This window comes from Anopheles marshallii, chromosome 3, assembly GCF_943734725.1.
Source record: "Anopheles marshallii chromosome 3, idAnoMarsDA_429_01, whole genome shotgun sequence".
NCBI classification, from domain to species: domain Eukaryota; kingdom Metazoa; phylum Arthropoda; class Insecta; order Diptera; family Culicidae; genus Anopheles; species Anopheles marshallii.
In genome coordinates, this window is record NC_071327.1 from 66,023,331 (window position 1) to 66,043,796 (window position 20,466).

General features: G+C 48.8%; 1 protein-coding gene across 1 annotated transcript in view; it reads left to right on the plus strand.

Moving 5' to 3' along the window:
• LOC128714658 (obscurin) overlaps window positions 1-20,466 on the plus strand; it is a 54,422-nt gene that overhangs the window by 23,494 nt on the left and 10,462 nt on the right. Inside the window, exons 3-17 of the mRNA XM_053809534.1 lie at window positions 504-625; window positions 693-860; window positions 931-1,062; window positions 1,136-1,312; window positions 1,390-1,555; window positions 8,460-8,552; window positions 9,936-10,065; window positions 10,180-13,187; window positions 13,257-13,950; window positions 14,145-15,233; window positions 16,019-16,153; window positions 16,971-17,210; window positions 17,280-17,421; window positions 17,566-18,517; window positions 18,599-19,514. Of these exons, the coding sequence (XP_053665509.1) occupies window positions 504-625; window positions 693-860; window positions 931-1,062; window positions 1,136-1,312; window positions 1,390-1,555; window positions 8,460-8,552; window positions 9,936-10,065; window positions 10,180-13,187; window positions 13,257-13,950; window positions 14,145-15,233; window positions 16,019-16,153; window positions 16,971-17,210; window positions 17,280-17,421; window positions 17,566-18,517; window positions 18,599-19,514 (8,164 nt within the window). The remainder of the gene's footprint in view (window positions 1-503; window positions 626-692; window positions 861-930; window positions 1,063-1,135; window positions 1,313-1,389; window positions 1,556-8,459; window positions 8,553-9,935; window positions 10,066-10,179; window positions 13,188-13,256; window positions 13,951-14,144; window positions 15,234-16,018; window positions 16,154-16,970; window positions 17,211-17,279; window positions 17,422-17,565; window positions 18,518-18,598; window positions 19,515-20,466) is intronic.

The following is a 20,466-nucleotide window of genomic DNA, read 5'->3' on the forward strand; positions in this document are numbered from 1 at the left end:
GATACCGAGCTGGTGCCAACACGTTCTTTCGTTTTCATATTTTCGAAATAAATGTTCAACTTTAGTCCTCTTGAGATGCCAAAAGTTTTTCCCCAAACATAGCGGAATACCTTGTTCGTGTTGACGCATACTCGCTGAATAAGTACACCGTCCTAAGGTTTGAGTAGTAAGGTATCGGTCCAAAAACTGCCCAGGTGACAAACATAAAAACGACAAAAAATTCTTACGACATGTGGAAATAGAAAAATTTGTGTTGTAAATTGCATAACTTTAGGAGTAAACGATGAGGCGTTATTTTCTTAGTATGAAATTTAGAAGACAGCACGATTTTTTTTGAGTCACCTGGGTCAGTGTGTTGCATATTTGCTCAAGAGCTGTCCCAGTACGCTCATTGAAGGTAATTTTTGGCACCCAGCTGGTGGTCAGAATCATTAATTTTCATTATATTTCATCCCCGCATGACATTCGACTAATCCTTTCCGTTCTGCTCCATCTACGCGCAGATGTACGATATTTTGGTTGTGAACAAAAACTACGATGCCGAAGGACCGGACTCGATCTCGGTGCGAATTGGCGATCTGGTCGAGGTACTCGACATGGGCGATTCGGCAGTCAATGCGGCAAAGTAAGTATCATGATGATCCACCTGATGAACACACACAAACCACAGCCTGCACCCTTTCAATCGGCAGGAAGCCCAAGCTCGATCCGCAGATGAACATCGGTCAGACCGAGGATCGGCTCGACAGCTCGGCCTCGCGGCACAAGCTGGCGGTGAAGCCGAAGAAGAACCACCAGAGCTCGTCCCATCGACGTAGCGTTAGTCCACAGCCACCGTATCAACCGAAACCGAACGAGAAGTATGGTTTGTTTGAGCATGTGAGTTGAGAATAGTACTGTTGAGTGTTTTATCTCCTTTTCCTGCACAAGGTGGAAAGTACGAATCTTCGACGGTGATGATAATGCCAAAGCCGGCTGGATACCGGTATCTGTGCTGGACGTGAATCATACCGAACAGGCCGTGTTTGGCGAAAAGTCCAACGATGCTTCCTATCGACGAGAGTGAGTTCTAGCATTAGATGTGGTTGTAATGGAATGGTGTGGTTGGTTTATGGAAGAGCATTCTCATTACCAGGGCGGTGGTCCGTGAGCTGGTGGAAACGGAGGAAGAGTTTGCCAAGGATCTCCAGCAGGTCGTCGACAACTACCTCAAGTACATCGACAACAAGGACAACAAGGTGCCGCGGGTGGTGCGCGATCATAAGGATGACATCTTCAACAACTTCAAGCAGATTGCGGACTTTCACAATACGTGAGTATGCGATCGGTTTTATTAGCCACCATTGCAAGTGGATTCTAATGGCTGAATCTGCCTTCGTTGCGCGGCAGGGTGCTGATCGAGGGCGTTAAGTACTACGCAAACAATGCGAAGATGATCGGCAAAACGTTTCTGCGACTCGAGCGGGACTTCGACAAGCACGTCAAGTACTGCCGGGATGCGCCGGTTGCACAGGAGTTCCTTGCCTCGAACGATGCTATTCGCGACTTCTTTATGGTATGTAAACGATGTACTCATGGTTGGAAAGTATTGATGTTGATTCTCTGGACATATAATAATTCGAGACACTGTACGTTAAAGTTTATATACCATCTCCTATGCTGTGTTTTCCAAGTTTATAAAGCTGACGAGTTGCTTTCAGTATGAAACTGCTGCAACTCTCTTCATTGCCGTCAGCGCCATCTGTTGGAATTAAATCCAACATCGCTGGATTTCGCAAGCACACAAGAAAAGGCTTCTTCGATCAAAGTTCAGTGTAGCGTTGTGGGGATTTAAATTCGTAAATTTAGCTTATAGCTCTCTCACGTCGTGTCTCTCTCGATCTCTCATGTTTTTTGTTAAGTGTTGCTGTGTATTCAACACCCTAATAAAACATGCAAGAACGCTAACGATCAGAGATCGTTGTTCGACTGATCCGATGCCGGAAAACTAACCGGAGATTAGCTGCGACGAGGCTGGGATTAGTCCGCTTTGCTTAATATACGATCGCTCAGAAGATTAGCAGCGAGCTCGTAAGCCAAGTCCCCCCCCCCCCCCCTTTATTGCAAGTTTGTAGCCGAATGCCCCAAATGACGGAAATGCAGACATCAATGCGTTGATGTTCGGCACAATTTCACCAACCGACGTAATAAGAGTGGCTTGCCTCGCTGTTCCTCCAAAGGTCCCGCCCGAAGACCATCCGACAGCTGTCAAACCGTGTGTGTGCGTGTGTGTGATGAAACAACGGGGGCAACATGCAAACAGTGTGTCCGTGTGCCGTCCCGGGATCGGTTTACGGTCTGCAAACAGCCTGCACACACTTGTTACTCAACCGCCTGGTGCCGGAAATTGTGTGTTTTGCCGGACTGTCGGACCGTCGTGTACACGTACCAAACGGATTAGGTTTCTATTTTTTGACTTTATAGCGAAAAGAAAAAAGCCCACCGAGCATGTAAATGGGTTTGCCTGCTTTCCGCTTGGTGAGCGTACACCCCATTACAATGTCCTATAATCCGTTCGCGTACGTGTTCAGCATTGCAACATCTGGGTGGTGAAACCCCAATCAAAACTTGTCGACGATTATGTCACACGCGGGTCACAAGGAAGGGGACGGGGAGGTTTTCAATGTACGATTTAATGGTGGACGGAATTATCGTACCTATTATACAACTGGGGTAAATTAGCGCTCTTGGCATGTGGTCGTGCGTTACTTCATACGGACGTCTTTAAGTGCCGGCAGAAGTTTGCGTTCAATGATCTTCCTTGTGTGTCGTCCATTAACTTTTATCGCTCGATAACCATCGCAGCAGCACCAGCGGGCAACAATGGCCGTCAGGCGAATCTGTCACCATCAGCGTACGAAAGTTTCAAATGGAAGGAGAAAAACCCCCGTATCGGATCAAATTACGATTCCGTTCCCGTTTTTCATTTTACTCCATTAACTGGCCGCTGGTTCATTTAGTTTCAATAGAGGAAGCAAAAGGATAAAACAGACACAGCTTGCTGCGTTCACTTTCTGTCGGTTTTATTGAGCGACGAGCGTTTTGATTTGGTCTATTGAGTTGGTCTAAAATTAAAGCACACACAGCAGCACGGGTTTCAAACAAACGCAAACAAACGTACGGCACAAGGGCCGTTATGGTTTTTGCCCGACCCCTGTCGTCCGTTCGCTTCGTTCCGGTCAATTCTGCGTAACCCGCAAGCGGTAGATCGATCTGCGAAAAAATGGCAAGCAGCTGGCGCCGGTGTCAGTGATCGGAAAATGTTGTGCTGTTTGCATGGGTGTGTGAGTGAATGTTCGCAAAGTATTTTTAAAAGAACATTTGTAAAACTGTTCCACTGCAGAAACATACTTTTTTAAAAAAAAAAGAAGCTTCATAAATACAAGCTGATTTGTGTGTGTTCGGTTTTTGTTTTAACCAATTTTTAACATGTTTCGAAAGCGTTCAGCGTCGTGCAGCCATGTTTATCCATTTATTATGTCTCATTTGTTAATAGAAATTTTTGACACAGACTGTAAAACAAGATGAAACTTTTTTGCTATAAAACGAAACGCAAGGCAAGGGAAATATTATTAGCAGTCAATAGTCAACCAAAGCTTGGAATTAAATTCATCAGCAAAGACTTCTCGCCATTTTTTGAGGTCTAAAAAGCTACTGATTTAGACATCTGCCAAATCAAGAACTATTCAGGATATTTTCCACAATTTTACGGGTGCAACTTATGCTAATGAAAAATAGTGCTTTACAATAATATTAATTTCAATACTACAAAATAATAAAATTGTAGTAATGCTAGACGTCTCGTGGCCGATCTCCTTTAAACCTTTTCCTTTCCCTATAATTACAACGCAATCATGACAGAATGTCGTAGAATGATAATTTTTACGTTCAGTATTTACATTCAATTAAGTACGCCACATAGCCCATCACACACTCGGACGACGATGAACGAATGGCGCCAGTTTGAACTACAATCGCCACAGATGTGTCACATTCCTGGCACCGTATAATGCAGTAGAGGTATAATTTTATCATCTCACACCGCCCGAAAAGGGACAGATATGAGTCAAGGTGAACAAATTTTCGGCAGTCCGTTCGTTCGTTGTATTTTGTTGTTGTTGTTATTCCACCCTGCGCTTTTTGCTTTGCTCCACCAAGATGGCAGCGAACCAAGAAATTATCAACCTGGCATCCGCACATTAACGTCACAAAAAAAAAAAATCAATGCCACCAGCACACACGCTCCATCTAGGTCGCTTAACCTTCAGGTGGGCAATTTAGGAGCATTATTAGTAATTATTTTTTTTCATCAACCCCCCTCTCCCCAACCCTATCCCTCCTCTAACGACACACAAAACATATTTGCTACAGTGTGAAGCATGTAATCCAGCTGCATGCTGCATGGTTTGACGCAAGGGAAAGATATCGCGTCTATAGCCGTGGTCGTGTCGATCTTTCTCTGGCATCCGCATGGCCAATGGCCGACAAATAGCTCCCTTCATCGCCGACGTTGACGGCATGTCGTGGTGTAGAGCGCAACCCCAAAACGAACACATTCACACAGCGCAGACCAGATCGCAGACCTGGCCCTGCTCACGCGTTACGTTACGCTTCGTACCACCTGTTACCTCTCTCTCTCGGGGTGAAACTCCTCTCCTTCGTTCCCGCTGCCACACGCCGACCACCCGACCGGCTATGTAGCACGTAACCACGTAACCAACACACCAACGCGGCCCAACGCGCTCTCGGCGCTTGTCGGTAAAGGAAATTTTTCGGTCCGGACGTAATTTTAGAAATATCTATATTTTTCGCTCACGGTCGATGGGGTGGCCGAATTTCAGTCGTACTTCAAAGCTGCCAGTGGAAAGATCGATCCGGTGTGCTACGCCCGTAACAGATTGTGCCCGCCCGTAAAGTTTCGCCTTGTGCGTGGGAAAAGATCCACCGACGCGTCCGTCCCGTCCCGGCGATTGTGATCCGCGGATCCGGTTCGGTTCGGTGTGTGTGAGTGCGTTTTAGCTTTTATGAGTTCCGCTGGAGTCGCGCGAACGCGATCCGATAACGAGCGACCGTGATTTTATCCATCCTCCCGAGCTATTATACGAGGGTGCGAAGCTGCAGTGAAGCTGTAGGCTTCACGAAGCGTAAGAAAAAGTGTATTTAAAGTGAGTTTAAACAAGTGTATTAGCTTTCCCTAAATAAAAATGGTGAAATGCTTCCCATTTTACACTTGGCACAATATTGCATAATCGTTGATATCACCGTACGGCACAGAAAAAACAAGTGCTTGCATAAATGTTCCCCTTGCTGTGTCGGTGGAGAAAGCAACTTGTGGTCAAGTTTTGTGTTATTTTTGTACAACTGATCGTGTTTGTTTTTTTTTTTGTGTAAAAGCAAATATTATCTTACACCGTAACACATCGCTACAAATCGTGCCTGAGAGAATTATTCCTCATAAAAGAAAAGCTTTAATTAACAGTGCTGTGTGTATGCGACGAATCAATGGATAATGTTTGAATTATTTAAAAATATTATATGCAGAGTGAATGTGGTGGAAAACAAATTAGTAATGATGAGCCACTTGAGTTTGAGCGCATAAATCATTTTCTAAATCGAGCGCTGATATAATCCGCACAAGTTCATAGTTTTTTTTTGTAGTGTGGCTGTGTGTATGTGTGTTTGTGGGACGAGAGAGAAGAGAGAAAAGGAGTGAGTGGAAAGTGTGCAAAAAAGTGAAGCAACGATAAAAATTCAACCCTCATATTTACGTCACGTTCGCCCACGCGATAGCCGGAAAAATCTGACTTATTTAGTCTGATCATAGCGATATAATCTATTCCTTTTTTACGTTTCAAATGTTATTTATTTGAAATTTCTTTTATAAACTCGGTTTATCTTATGCTCAATCAAATATGTTTTATCTTTATATGTTCCCGTTGGTTACAGAGCCAGGCTTTTACTTTGCCTTAGCTTATTAGAAATACGACAAAACAGAACACAACCGTCCGCATTCACGACAGCTTTAATTACACATGTCGTCCGAAGCGCGAAACGGAACGAATTTTATTTATAACAACCGACCAACCAGCCTGAGACCAGACCCAAAAACCATACCAAACTACTAACCACCGTTGGGGAAACGGGGTTTCGCGGAACGAACCAATGGGAATCGTAGGCGACACAGGGACAACACAGGAAGCGAACGTTACGTTTCGTTATCACCTTCCGTTCCGAGCGAGGAAGCGACACACAAATTTGACAACCGCAAGCGTACCACCGCTCCGCCCCGTTTTGCAACAGATGCAAAACTTTCCGAAGTAAACAATCTCATTCAAAAGCTTTAAATCATTCAACGAACGAACAGCGAGAGATAGAGCAAAGCGGCACATAAATTTAGCCGATGTGTCGTAACGGAAGAAAAATTAGAACTGTGTGCGTCAAAAGATTGCAAAACAGCAAAGCGGATAAATATTGTTTTTTTGTACATGTTGGTAAAAGATGCAGCAAGATTAGTCCCGTCGATGGTGCGATGGTGTTTCTTGCTAAAAATATTCATTTCTAATATAAATATCAAACATTCGATGTTGGAGTTTGGTTTGTACAAGACACCAGGCGTCTCCATACAGTTTTAATGTCTGGAATTAATGGACGGATGCTAAATCTTGCTTTGAAATAGTTCGAAGGTTTGAAAAACTATTGTTTTCTACTACTATTAGAAACTGAAAAACTATTGTCTCATGACATTCACTAGTTAACTCTTGAGGATACAAAATTCGTTTGAGACACTAGGCGTCTCCATTACATGATCACATTGTGATCAAATGATATTTCTTCACTTTAGCTCATTCATAGAGTAGTCAGTCTATTAAAAATCTCTAATTTTTTTGTTTATGTATTGGAACCACTAGATAGCAAAGCATGTAGCTAAACCACTAATAGAAATTTTATAATGTTTACTTAAAGCACTGGGCGTCTCCATCGATGATTTTAAAAGCTAAATTTCCATTTCAATTGGCCCTTTTTTAACAAATACTTTCCCTAACTATTTTTTAACCATGTAGTTTTTTTTTAGATAACTTCTAACTGCTCTCATTCCAAAAGCAAAAACAACCAATTTCATGCCGACATTGCTCTACATACGGTAAAACCGTTGAAGGTCACACTTCGCTACAAGCTATTCCATCACACACCGTACTAGATCCTGTCGGTCTAAGCAGTGTCGGCAGAGGAACAAACAACCTTCCATCGGCTTGGCCCGGGGTAAAATATTACGCTCGTGAAATGAACCACATACGACGTGAAAGGTTGACATTACCACACATATTTCCCATCGGTTGTGCGAAAGCTTGTCCCGTAGATTTGGTGCAAGTAGTATTTGTTTGGCTAGCGATCAATGTACTGCCCACGGCACAGCACGTTACCTAGCGCTGACTGACTAATGCCGACGTCGGACGTGCCTCCGCAAAATAGCAAAATAGTACGGCTGTTTGCTTCTTGGTGGACGAAGCGAACATGTCACCAGTAGATGTTACCTTCGTAGGCGGGTTACGGTAGATCATCAGCTGCTGAAAGTTGGGGGTCACACCGGACAGAAAGCGGGTTATTATTTTACGCCCATTGGGCCCTTTTCCAGCTGCTCTACAAGTTGGTAAACATATGCTTCGCGAATGGCCACGGTACCAACCTTGGCCTCTATCCGCATACTATTGACCGTCTTTTAATGAGTCTTCATTTTCTCCTTCTCGTCCGGTTGACCTTTTGCTAGCTTTGTTTGTTTAAATTTACTTTTTCAACGTTTATTTTTGGAACATTTTTAACGATTTTGGTTATGCTACTACCGCTGATCGTGCGGCACTTGAGCTAAAACATATTTAGTCGTGTGACGATGTTCCATCTCCATCAAGGAAAACCGATGGAAGATCGCGATTAAAAATAGTCTCCCATGCTAGCGGGGCGACCAATGATTCGATCGATTTATTTCCTCCTTCCGAAACGAAATACCGTTCACCACATTCGTTCCGTTTTATCAACCGAACTATTTTTAATGCCGCTGGTGCTCCAAATATGCGCCTACACCCACTGCGAACGGTCGAGTCATTACCGTTTCGAGTGACAATCTGGTTAATTTATTGCAAGTCTCGTGTCGCTAACCCTACGCTGCGGACCCGTTGCAGTGTTTGCGTTAGGAAGAAAATATTCGACATTAAAGTGTAGAAAATGTGTGCAGTGTAGAAACCATTTTAGTGACCCCTGCTATTACGGTGGAATTCCATCAATGTGTTCATCTAAAGTGTCTGTGAATGTTTTGTGATCAAGTTAATTAAAGGTTCAATCCTGTATTTTTTTTTCTTCGTTTCGTTCTCTTTTTCTCTCTCCGTTTGTGTTTGTGTCCGTGTGCTTTCGTTGTGGCATCGTTGTAGGAGCTATCGGCAAAAATCGACGACGATAAAAGTCTCACCGAGCATCTGAAGCTACCGATCCAGCGCATCAACGATTACAAACTTCTCTTCAAGGTAAGCCTCACCGAAACATGGTGAGCAACTGGTAACATACGAAATACGCACACCTATACATTCAACATCAATCATTCATCCTCCACATTGCCATCCCATCTCATCTAACGACAGCGCAACTAATCAGCTGAGCTAAACCCGTAGCAGCATGCTTTAGATGAAAGTAATGCAATTCATACTACTAATACTGATTTAAAAACAGCCTATCGGTGCACAAAACACTTGAGAAAGGGAGAAGAAAAAACATGGCCTTCAAAACATTCGCCCATTGGACATCAGCAAAAAAAAAAACCCCACTCGGTTCCACAACAAAAAAATGAAGGGAAGTTTGAGTAAAACAACATTAACCTTCACCACAACATAGCAAACACCGCATAGTCGATCGATCGGCGATCATCGACCAAGTCGAATGATAAACAAATAAACACCAAAACAGTTCCTCCAGTGCTATATTTAGAGCTCCTTCTCTGCATAGGGCGGGGAGAAGTTTGTACATTCAAACCGTCGATTCAGCTCGTAAGATTTGCCGCTAGAAAAGCATCCAGGAAGCAAATATGAAATGCGCTGACCAATGCTATCTGGACCGGTTTTTCTTAGTATCTCGTGAGAGATTTATATACATTATACATTTACACCTTGTACTGCAAGCCATATGGGAATGATCTTTATTATTAGATACAGTGCCGGCTGTATTCATTATCTGCTGTCTTCCGTACGATGAATGTACGTTCCTTCCACCACCTTGTGGGGTTTGTGCATTCTATTCCCAACCAATGACGCAATGGCACACCGTACCTTGACGCGATTAGCTGTCGTGTACGTATTCGCAACCGAAGCACACGCGTTGATGGATTATGATATGGTTAACGAACTTTTCTCTCACCATTCGGCAAGGGACGGTGAGTCAGTGGTGATGCAATTCAAGGCGTTTGCTTCGGTAATCGCGGCTGCTTACAACGTTTCACCAATACTACATTCGGGAAGCAATTAATCATGCTCAACAGCACTTGAATAACATACCTGCCGCGCAACTAGGTCTAGCTTCATTTTGTTTTCAAATGCTTTCACTAGACGCAAGACTCCCAATAGCTGAATTAAAAAAGTCTACAAAAGCACACCGACTACACTTGAAAGTTTGAGAAAGTAAAGCGTAAAATTCTACGAAATAGTGTGTGTTACCTAATATACACATCGCGGTTACGGTATATCAGAAAAAGCATCCAACAGCCAGTACGTTCAGCACACAACCACAGTCCGACACCATACCTTCTGCACACGCCAGTGTTTTGTTGCCATTACTGACTCATATTCTGCTGTTCATCTTGCAAATTCTTCAATAAAAAAAAAAAATAAAAACCACACACCCACATAAATGGCGCACAGGAACTGCTCAAGTACTCGACCGCGCTCGGTGAGAATGTGCTCGACATCCAAAAGGCGCTCGAGCTGATGCTCTCGGTGCCGAGCCGGGCGGCAAACAACAAATTCCTCGAGGGTATCGAAGGATTCCGAGGTAGGCAAATGAATCGGCGGATTCGCACCAAAAAAAAAAAACCAACAAAGCGTGACAAACCGTGTATATCCACCTGTTTTCCCTTCCTCCCCTTTACCACGTGCTCTTCACCAGGCAACCTGCAGAAGCTTGGCCGGGTGCTCGCCCACGAGTACTTTGGCGTGCGGGACCGGGAGAACAAGATCAAGGAGCGCTACCTGTTCCTCTTCAAGTCGCGCATCCTCGTCACCAAGGTGAAGCGCCTGTCGGACGAACGGTCGATCTTCATCCTCAAGGACATCGTGCGGCTGCCGGACTGTGAGCTGCGGGATATCGATACGCGCGGGTTCGAGCTGGTGCCGAAGGCGAAGGGTGCCGACCCGGTCCATCTGATCGCGTACTCCGAGGAGGCGAAGCAGCGCTGGATCTACGAGATCAACGAGTACGCTAGCAATGCGGTCGCGCTGCAGGAACATTCGAACGATGATCTGCGGCTCGATCCGACCCAGACGAACATCGACGACAGCATCATCAAGCTGCCGCAGCGCATCGAAGCGCACAAGACGGATGAAAACATCAAGCCGTCGGACATCGCGGACAGTTACGTGGTGTTCAAGCACAAAACTAGCCGGGATGAGTCGCACCAAGCGCTGCAGAAGATCCAGTATCTGCAGCAACAGCAGCAGCAGCACCTGCCCCAGCAGCTGGGCGAACAAACGCCGACCGAGGAGGGTGAGGAAGAGAAGTCCGCTTCCGTGCAGGAACGGTTGGCCGCATTCGAGGTGAAGAAATCGGCCAAAAAGCTTGACCTGACGCACACCAAGCAGGAAAGCGTCGTTACCGCGTCGAGCGTTGTGCAGTCGGAAACGAAAGTCGCCTCCGTTGCCGTTAAGGAGGAGCAGCACGAATCGCAACGTTCCGTGGCCCTGAAGCGTCAGCAGGCGGTACAGCTGGAAAGTGTCACCAAGAGCAGCAAGGTACAGTCGGAAAGCAAGACTGTATCGGTCTCCTCGACCACATCCTCGAGCTCGTCGCAAGAATCGATCGCCGCCGTGGTCGAGGCGACAGCCGATACGCACCAGACGCAGCAGCAGCTGCTCGAGCAGCAGAACAAAATCAAGCAGATTGAATCGAAGTACGCGGCACTGAAGCAGAAACAGCTTGAGCAGAAGTCGGACATCGTCGACGCCAAGTTCCAGATCGTTGAGTCAAAGTTTGCCGCACTCAAGCAGAAGCAGGAACTGTTGCTGCAGGAGCAACATCAGCAGCAGCAGCAGGTAACCAGCACCAGCACTACTACCACCGTTACGAAGCAACAGCAGAGTGCTGTGCAGCAGGTTGAATCAGTGTCAAAGATCCAGCAGATCGAATCCAAATATGCTGCTCAGAAGCAGGAAGAGTCGGTATCGAAGATTCAGCAGATCGAGTCCAAAATTGCTGCCCGAAAGTCATCACTCAGCGGTGCCTCTGGAGAAGAGTCGGTCAAGCTGAGCGAATCCAAGCAAACGACCGCTGCTGTCCAACAACAACAACAACAGCAAACCGTTGTCTCTTCGGTCACTGTAGAAACGGTACAAGAACCACTCACTAAACTTCAGCAGCTTGAATCTAAATACACCGCACACATTCAGCACGCGAAGGAATTGGTAAAGGAGTCGGTAGAAACGGCCTTGACCGGTACTGTTGAGACGAAACCGGACGCACCGGACACTCCCCAAACTGAATCACTGTCCAAGATTCAACAAATCGAATCGAAGTACGCCGCACTTAAGGCACGCCAGCAGCAGCAACTGCAGGAGATGAAGACCGCCGAAACGGCGACGGAAACGACTGTAACTGTAGCGCAGCAAGGTCAAACCGAACAGCAAACAACCGAGGAACCTCAATCGAAGATCGCGCAAATTGAGGCAAAGTATGCGTTCAAGAGACAACAATCACAGAACGCCGATGAGTACACCAACTCGAAGCTACCGGTTCCGGCCAAAAAGGAAGAACAATCGATGCAAACGACCACCACCGGGAAGGTTGCGCTAGAAGCAACAGCTGCTACCGAGCAGCTCACGAAAACATCCGAAGCTAAGCAATCGGAGACCGTAATCAAGAAGAGTGTGGAAGTTGCCAAAACCCAGGAAGCGACCAAGGTTGAACAGGTAGCAAAGGTGTCGGAAACGAAAAAGAAAATCCCCGAAGCGATTAAGCTTCCCGAACAAGCGACCAAAACGGCAAGCGACAAAGGTCCGGACTCGCCGAAAAAGGGCAAAACACCGAAAACGCCGAAATCGCCGTCGCCGAAAAAAGAGGCCGCTCCGTTCAAGGTGTCCGAGAAGTCAAAATTGGAAAAGTCGGAAAAGGTATCCGAGGTGGCTAAAGTGGTCCGGGAGGATACGAAGAAAATCGAGTCTGCTGTGAAACCCACGGCGGTCAGTGCGCCCACTAAAGTTGAGCCAACCAAGTCTGCTGAACCGGCGAAGACTCCTGAACCAGTAAAGTTGGTCAAGTCTGCAGAGCCATCGAAGCCAGCTGAACCGGTTAAAGCTGTTGAAGTATCGAAGCCGGTTGAGCCAGTCAAATCAGCGAAGACACCGGAACCAGTGAAGCCAGCGGAACCAGCTAAGACTGTCAAACCCGCTGAACCAGCTAAGACACCTGAGCCAGTCAAGACTGTCAAACCGGCTGAACCAGCCAAGACGGTCAAGCCGATTGAACCAGCTAAGACACCTGAGCCAGCTAAGGCTGTCAAGCCTACTGAGGTATCGAAGCCAGCTGAACCAGTAAAGTCAGCCAAGACAGCTGAACCAACTAAGACTCCGGAACCGGCTAAGACAGTCAAACCTGCTGCTGAACCAGCTAAGGCACCTGAACCAGCCAAGACTGCAAAGCCTACTGAGGTGTCGAAACCAGCTGAACCAGCTAAAACTGTCAAACCGGCTGAACCAACCAAGACAGTCAAGCCTACTGAGGTACCGAAGCCTGCTGAACCAGTAAAGTCAGCCAAGGCAGCTGAACCAACTAAGACACCTGAACCAGCTAAGACAGTTAAACCTGCTGAACCAGCAAAGACACCGGAACCGGCTAAGACTGTCAAGCCTACTGAGGTATCGAAGCCAGCTGAACCAGCTAAGACTGTCAAGCCGACTGAACCAGCTAAGACACCTGAGCCAGCTAAGACGGTCAAGCCTGTTGAGGTGCCGAAACCAGCTGAACCGGTAAAGTCCGCCAAAACAGCTGAACCAACGAAGGCACCGGAACCGGCTAAGACTGCAAAGCCTTCCGAGGTGTTTAAGCCTGCTGAACCAGCGAAGGTACCTGAACCAGCTAAGACTGTTGAGGTGAAGCCAGCGAAAACAACTGAACCAGTTAAGAAACCAGCTGAACCAGCAAAGGCACCAGAATCTGTTAAAGCTGCCAAACCAGCAGAGCCTTCTACTCCAACGAAGATTCCGGAGCCTACCAAACCGGTAAAGTCTGCCGAACAAACCAAAGCTCCGGAAACAGCAAAGAAGGTGGAACCAACGAAAACCACTGTACCGGTAAAGGTTCCAGAACCGGTGAAAGTTCCTGAGCCGGCCAAAAAGGTGGAAACTCCAAAACCGGTGCAGGAAGCTGCAAAACCAGCGGAATCACCCAAGATGCCGGAACCACCAACCAAGGCGGAGGAACCGTCACGCCGTCCAGACTCACCAAAGTCCGCTAAGAAGGCTTCGTCTCCGAAGAAGGCATCGCCACCGAAGGTAACCGAGCCCAAGAAGGTTCCGGAGCCAGAAAAGAAGGCTACCGAACCGACATCGAAGCTGGCGGAAAAGAAGACTGAGACCGTCAAGGTACAGGAAAAGAAGACTGAAACAACGACCGTGCAGAAGGCTAGTGAAAGTGTCAAGAAGGTAGAGACTGTTACGACTCGAAAAGGTAAGTGGCCACTGCTTTGACAATCTTTCACCGTACTTTCTTTTGCGCTACTCGCTGCTTTTCTCATCCACTCACATCTCACATCTCATTCCATGCTCATGAATATCGTGGAAGAGTTCCATTACCTCACTGTACATTACTTTCCATCTGAATATTTTTATCACCCGATTGTTACGGTTCTCGTCTTGTGATAGCGGATACCGCACGTGCAACAGGTCGTACTACACCTGCGGCGGTGTCCGACGAACCGGACGCTTCCGTCGAGGGTGTCGTCGAGCAGAAGTCACGCGAGGAGGCACTCAACCGCAAGCTAGAGGAAATATACGCCCGTGAAAAGGCGGCCCTAGCGGAGGCGAAGCGTGTGCGCGAGCTCGAGGAGCAGGAGATCCGGCGTAAGTTCGAGCAACGCAGCATCCGCGAGATACAGCAGATTAAGGAAACTGCGTCGGAGTTTCTGCAGCAGATTGCTGCCACTAGGAACCTGGTGCAATCGGTACTGGAAACGAGCACCGAACCAAGGCTTCCGCAAATTAGCAAGGCGACCACCAGTGGAGAAGGCAACAATACGCAATCGGCTGGCTCTGGTGCGGATCAGGGTTCCACCGATCAGTCTGCGGAGCAGGGGCAGGGCAGTGAAGAGCAGGGAGCATCCTCCGACCCGTCGGAGCAGGCCGGCGATCAAGGTTCCGCCAACGGTGGTAACGACGGTGACGGACGTGAAGACAGGAAGCGAACCCCGCCACCACTACAGTTGCCCACGTTCTTTGATCCGCCGCCACCGCCGGTCTATCAGGCAACGATAGAGGTGTTCATCAAAAAGGAGCGCCCTCCACCACCACCACCGCCAAAGATTACCCGCAAGCTGGTCGTTAATACGGACGAGCTAGAGCGCAAAACGCAGGCCTTCTTTGACGGCGAGATAAACGAGCCCGATCCGGACTTTTCGATAGCGGCCGCCCACCGTAAGCTGAAGGGCATCAAGAGCATCTGCAAGAAGGCGGACGAAACCGTGCTGTACGCGGAGGACACGATCGTGAAGGCGGAACAGGGCGAGTTCGACAGTATCGTCATCCCGGAGCAGGAGGAAGACAAACGGCCCCGGGAACCGGTGTACGAGTATCAGTACACGGTCGAGGATCCGGTGACTGGTGCGCGCGTCTGTACGGCCGACCCGAACGTCGTGCTGATCGAGAAGGAGCTAAGGATGGAGGATCAGTACGGTTCGGCGCACACGCGCTACTCCACTTCGCGCTTATCCTCACGCAGGAGTCACACCACTGAAGGTACCGAAAAGCCACCGTACTGTCGTGTTGCGTGGATGTGTCTCTGTGTTGTGTCGTAACCACATGTTGCACCATGTTTGCTACATCCTGCAATGTAGTACCGTGCATTTACCGTTAGTGTGACCCTCGCAACTTGAAACGAAATTGTATCCAGATTGTTATTATTCGCACGCTATGATTTTTTTTGCACAGGTTGCTGAAGATCGTTTGATGTTTCGCGAAAAGACTACTGCCACGCAAGCAAATGTTTGTCTCGAGTCTTCGTTTGTCACTAATGGCTCAATGTTACTCGGCGCAGCTCGTTGTACTGTGGCGTCGTATCGATGGTTGTCACCGTGTATATGAAGATCATTGTGTGTTTGTCTGTTTGCTAGATATCAACCTAATCAACTAACAGTTCATCCATCACACACCATTCTCATGTGCTGATCAATCATTTCTCACAACGCTCTGTCGAACTTTCCTTCACTCTACGCTTCCTGTACTATGGTGATGCGACCTTTACAGCTCGTTCTCTAATGGGATGCTTCTTTTCTCTGTTTAATTTCTATTCTCTTACACCCACCGACATGCAACACCCATTCGGACACGTAACCAATGCCTAATGGTTGGCCTAATGCCTCATGAAACATTTACCCCATTTTCCACACAACCCACACGGCCCCGTACACGATACCACCGTACACTACACTCACCTTCCGACCCGGAACTTATAATACCCAATTTTACATGCCCCACCCTCATCACCGCTCCCTGCCGGCCACGTACATGCGCACCGCACATAGCTCACGAGAAAGAACTAGCTGCGATAGAGACGCGCCACGAGTCCAAGATGTCGACGAACAACACGAAGAAGATCCGTGTACCGACCAACATACGGCCGCACTTCATCAAACCGATCCGTGGTCTCACCGTGGAGCGTAAGTGTTCATCCGTTCTTTACTCCTGTCAAACACATCCAGCCAGACACGCACAGTCTAATAGTCCCGCCCCGGGGGACCTAGCCCGATCCGTTTCACCACTGTCAGTCGGAGCGTTCCGGAGCGGAACCCTCAAATAGCGTGCCAAACAGGTCACGAAGGTCCAGCGACTGCTTACTGCTTTCACTGTACTGGTTTTCAAGTCCCTTGTCTTACTGCTTATATTGCAATGCCGTTTGCAAACTGACCGACCCAATACTGAGACTGTACTGAGGGAGATTGTCAGTAAAATGCTAAACCTTCTTGCGAAAAAAAAAAACCCATTCGTTTCGCTTTTGTAGATACAAGCTTTTGTAGAGTATTACGCTTTAAGTACTCGTTCCAGTGCCGTCCTCTGTCCTTGTTCTTGTACCGTGACCGTCCCATTACGTGTGACGCTTCTGTCCGTCCCCAGTCCCCAGTCGGGACAATCGTTCCAGCAAAGAAATATCCCTGTTGTTTCCGTTCTACATCCTCCGCCACACTCTTGTTGAGCGAGTTTCGACTCCCGGACAAACCTGGTTACCTTACTACCTTCATCCTTCTGGGGCGGCCCGGTGGCATGATGGTAGCGGCGCCGGTCTTCACACGAACGGACCGGACCAAAATCCCATCCGGGCCAAACCCCCGTAGCAAGGACTTGACTATCCGGCTACGTGGTAAAATAAGTCGGATACGGCCAGGGCCGTTCTAGCGAAAAAAAAACCTTCATCCTTCATCACGGTCAGAACTGTGTGCGGTACGGGACAGTAATGGGTTCGTTTTGTCTACTCCACAGCGGGTGAAAATGCCAAGTTCAGTGTGCAAGTGGACGAGATGTCCAACATGCAATGGCTGAAGGACAACAAACCGCTGGACGACCGTCTGGCCGACCGTGTGATCACGAAGGAGAACGATGATCTGACGTACACGCTCGAGATACAGCACTGTCGCGAACAGGACAGCGGTATTTACACCGCCCGTGCCATCAACGGCACAGAGAATGCCTCCTGTACAGCGCAGCTCATCGTCGAAACGCGTAAGTACAGCGTGGCCCTTCATTCCCTACTTCGTGTTTATATCAAAGCTGTACCGTTGCATCCCACAGTGACACCGGAACAGCGCAAGGCAATGTCGGAATCCAACTCGCCGGTGTTCTCCATTCAGCTGAAGGACACCGAGGTAATCGAGAAGACCTACCTTACCTTCATGGTCAAGGTGAAGGGCGACCCAGCGCCGAAGGTTCGATTGTAAGTATTGTGGCATGCGCCACGACTCGACGTAGGTCGACCTAACCGTAGAAACGCTTCCCAGTGAATGCATGTCGCCAACTGCATGTGTGCTCTTTTACTATATTCCCGTTCGAAACACTATAAACAAACGCTCCAAAACAGCTGCAAGGACGACAAGGAAATCTTAGACACCGATAAGCGCATGAAGATCAACCGGGACCATGCGGAGACCGGCTTCTACGAGCTGATCATACCGGAGGTCCATAAAGGCGACTGCGGTGTGTACTCGTGCACGGCCTGGAACAAGTTCGGCACGACCAAAACCGAAGCCCAGCTGCTCGTGGCCGACCAGCTCGATCTGTTCTCCGAGCTCGACAACCTGGACGATAAGACCAAGTTTGTGTGGAAGAAGAACGGCGTAGCGTTCGATCCGGAGGAGCGCTTCAAGGTGCTGATGGCGGATGATTCCGACTCGCTGGCGCTTGTCTTCCAGCACGTAAAGCCCGAAGATGCTGGACTTTACACTTGTGTTGCCGCGACGTCCTCGGGTAATATCCAGTGTAGCGCTGAACTCACCGTTCAGGGACAAGTGAATCAGCTCATACAGGAACCATCCAAGCCGCACCTGGAGGTCGAGTCGCAGGAAGCGCTGGCCCGAATCGGCGGCAAAGCGCTGCTCGAGATGAAGGTCAAGGGCTATCCGAAGCCGGAGATCGTTTGGCGCCACGAGGGTACGATCATCGAGCCCGGTGGTCGGTACAAGTTCCTCTACGAGGACGCCGAGTCCGTGTCGCTCGTCATCAAGGACGTGCAGCCGTCGGATGCGGGCGCCTACTCGATCGTGGCCCAAAACGAGCTCGGCGAAGACTCGACGTTCATTAATTTGGTTGTGAAGACGCCTCCCACCATCACGAAACCGCACGATATGGCGGCGATGGTGAAGGAACAGTACAAGATGTCGATCGAGGTGAACGCTGTGCCGGCGGCAACCGTGCGCTTCTTCCGCAACGGCAAGGAAATCCGGGAGGACGACCGCATCAAGTTCCTCACCGCGGAGAACTACTACATCATCAAGTTTAACCACACCGTACTGGAGGATGCTGGCAACTATTCGGTAAGCGATTCGCGCGGGAGCAGGTCTCTTCGAGGTGTGGCGCGATGTTGACTAATGCGTTGCCATGTTGTTTTTTTTTAGATCATTGCGATGAACGAAATCAGCCAGGCGTCCGAGTTCTGGGAGTTTACGATCAACTCCCCACCACGAACGACCCTGCACCTGCAGGAGGAAACGGTCGTCAACGAGAAGGAGGACATCGAGCTGGTCGTGAAGGCCGAGAGCAACCCGGCCCCGATTGTGCGCTGGTACAAGGACGGCAAGGAGGTAGTTGCGGACGGTAAGCGCATCGTCATCATCGCCGAAGACGGGCGCTACGTGCTGAAGATTCACGCTGCCAACCGTGACGATACCGCACTGTACACGGCCGACATCATCAACGACTTCGGCACGGTGACGGAGAAGTCGCAGGTTAACGTGAGCACCAAGTCGAAGGTGCGTGAACAGCTGACCGCACTCACCTGCAAGGAAGGCGACACGAACGTGGTGCTTGAGGTGAAGGCGGACGGCTATCCGCGCCCGAAGGTGCAATGGTACATTGACGATGTCGAGATAACCGAGTCGCGCAACGAGTACAAATTCCAGGAAGATGGGCTGTACTATCAGCTCGTGCTGAGGGAAGCGAAGGCCGAATTGCAGGGCGTGTACAAGGCGAAGTTCACCAACGAACTCGGCACGGACGAGACGAGCGCCAAGACGACGGTGCAATGTTCGCCCAAGGTGCGCAAACCCCTCGTCGACACGGATGTGGACGAAAACACCACGCTCACGCTGGAGGTGGAGATCTACGCCGAGCCGGTACCGGAGGTGTCTTGGTTCAAGAACGGGCAGCCGGTGCAGACCGACGCACGGCTGACGATCAAGCGGGATTCGCAGCGCGTCGAGAACTACACGCTCTCGCTGACGATGGTGCGCGGTGCGGATTCCGGCGACTATGAGGTGCGAGCTGTCAACTCCATGGGTACCGCGACTACCAAGGGCCGTGTCGTTGTCCAAAGTGAGTATCGTAGTGTGAGTGTGTGGGTGTGTATTGTCACTTTTCTCCGCCCCGTCTGACACGTCCAATAGGTATACCGTGGAAGATGAAGATCGCGAAAATGGTTCCACTTGTAAACTAGCTGGTTGTGTGTTGGTGCTGCCGCTATATGTTGGTTTTCTTAATACCGTGTTAATACACTGTATCGATAGTTTTTGAAGCTACACACGTGCAAAACAAGAGCAAACCCTGTGATAATCCTTTTTTTTCTATATGTTCGTTTGTTGATTGCAAACCCACACACACGCACACACATAACCTCGGCGCGTCCGCCTACACACGCAGCTGTATATGTAGAAGTGCGGGCAGATGGGGAACCACCGCTGGTGGTCGAAGCGGAAGCGCACGTTACCGAAACGGTTGCGTTCGAGGTAGAGGAAACTGTATTGCAGGTCCAGTCGCAGGTGGAGCAGTGCGTACAGGAACCGGAAGATGAGGAGGAACCGTTGCCGAACGTCCTGGCGGTGGAAGTGGCGACGCTGGTGCAGGAAGTCATCACCGAGGTGACGCTTGCCGCACCGATCGCGGTACCGGAACAGGTGCCCGAAGCTATCGACGATGCGCCGATGCCGGCGAAGAAGATATCGACAGTGGAACAAGCGGGTAACAACTGTCAGCCATGGGGAGCGAGACTGTTTCGTTTGCAGTTTTACCCGATTTTTGCCTGCCGGTTTTTTTTTCCTTGTTCAGCATCCACTGTTGCTAGTTAATAGACACCGCTCCTGTCCACCTGTTGACTTGCTGTGTATTGCTCGTTCGCGATGCTGGCTCGATAGATGCATAGTCACTCTGCCTACCCTATTTCCGCGCGCAAGCCAGCCGTGTACATAGTTAGCTAAGATGTGCACAATCACAATTGGTTTGACTGTTGTACTTCCGTGTCTTCAGCCACAATAGTTGCCTCGCTCTCGAA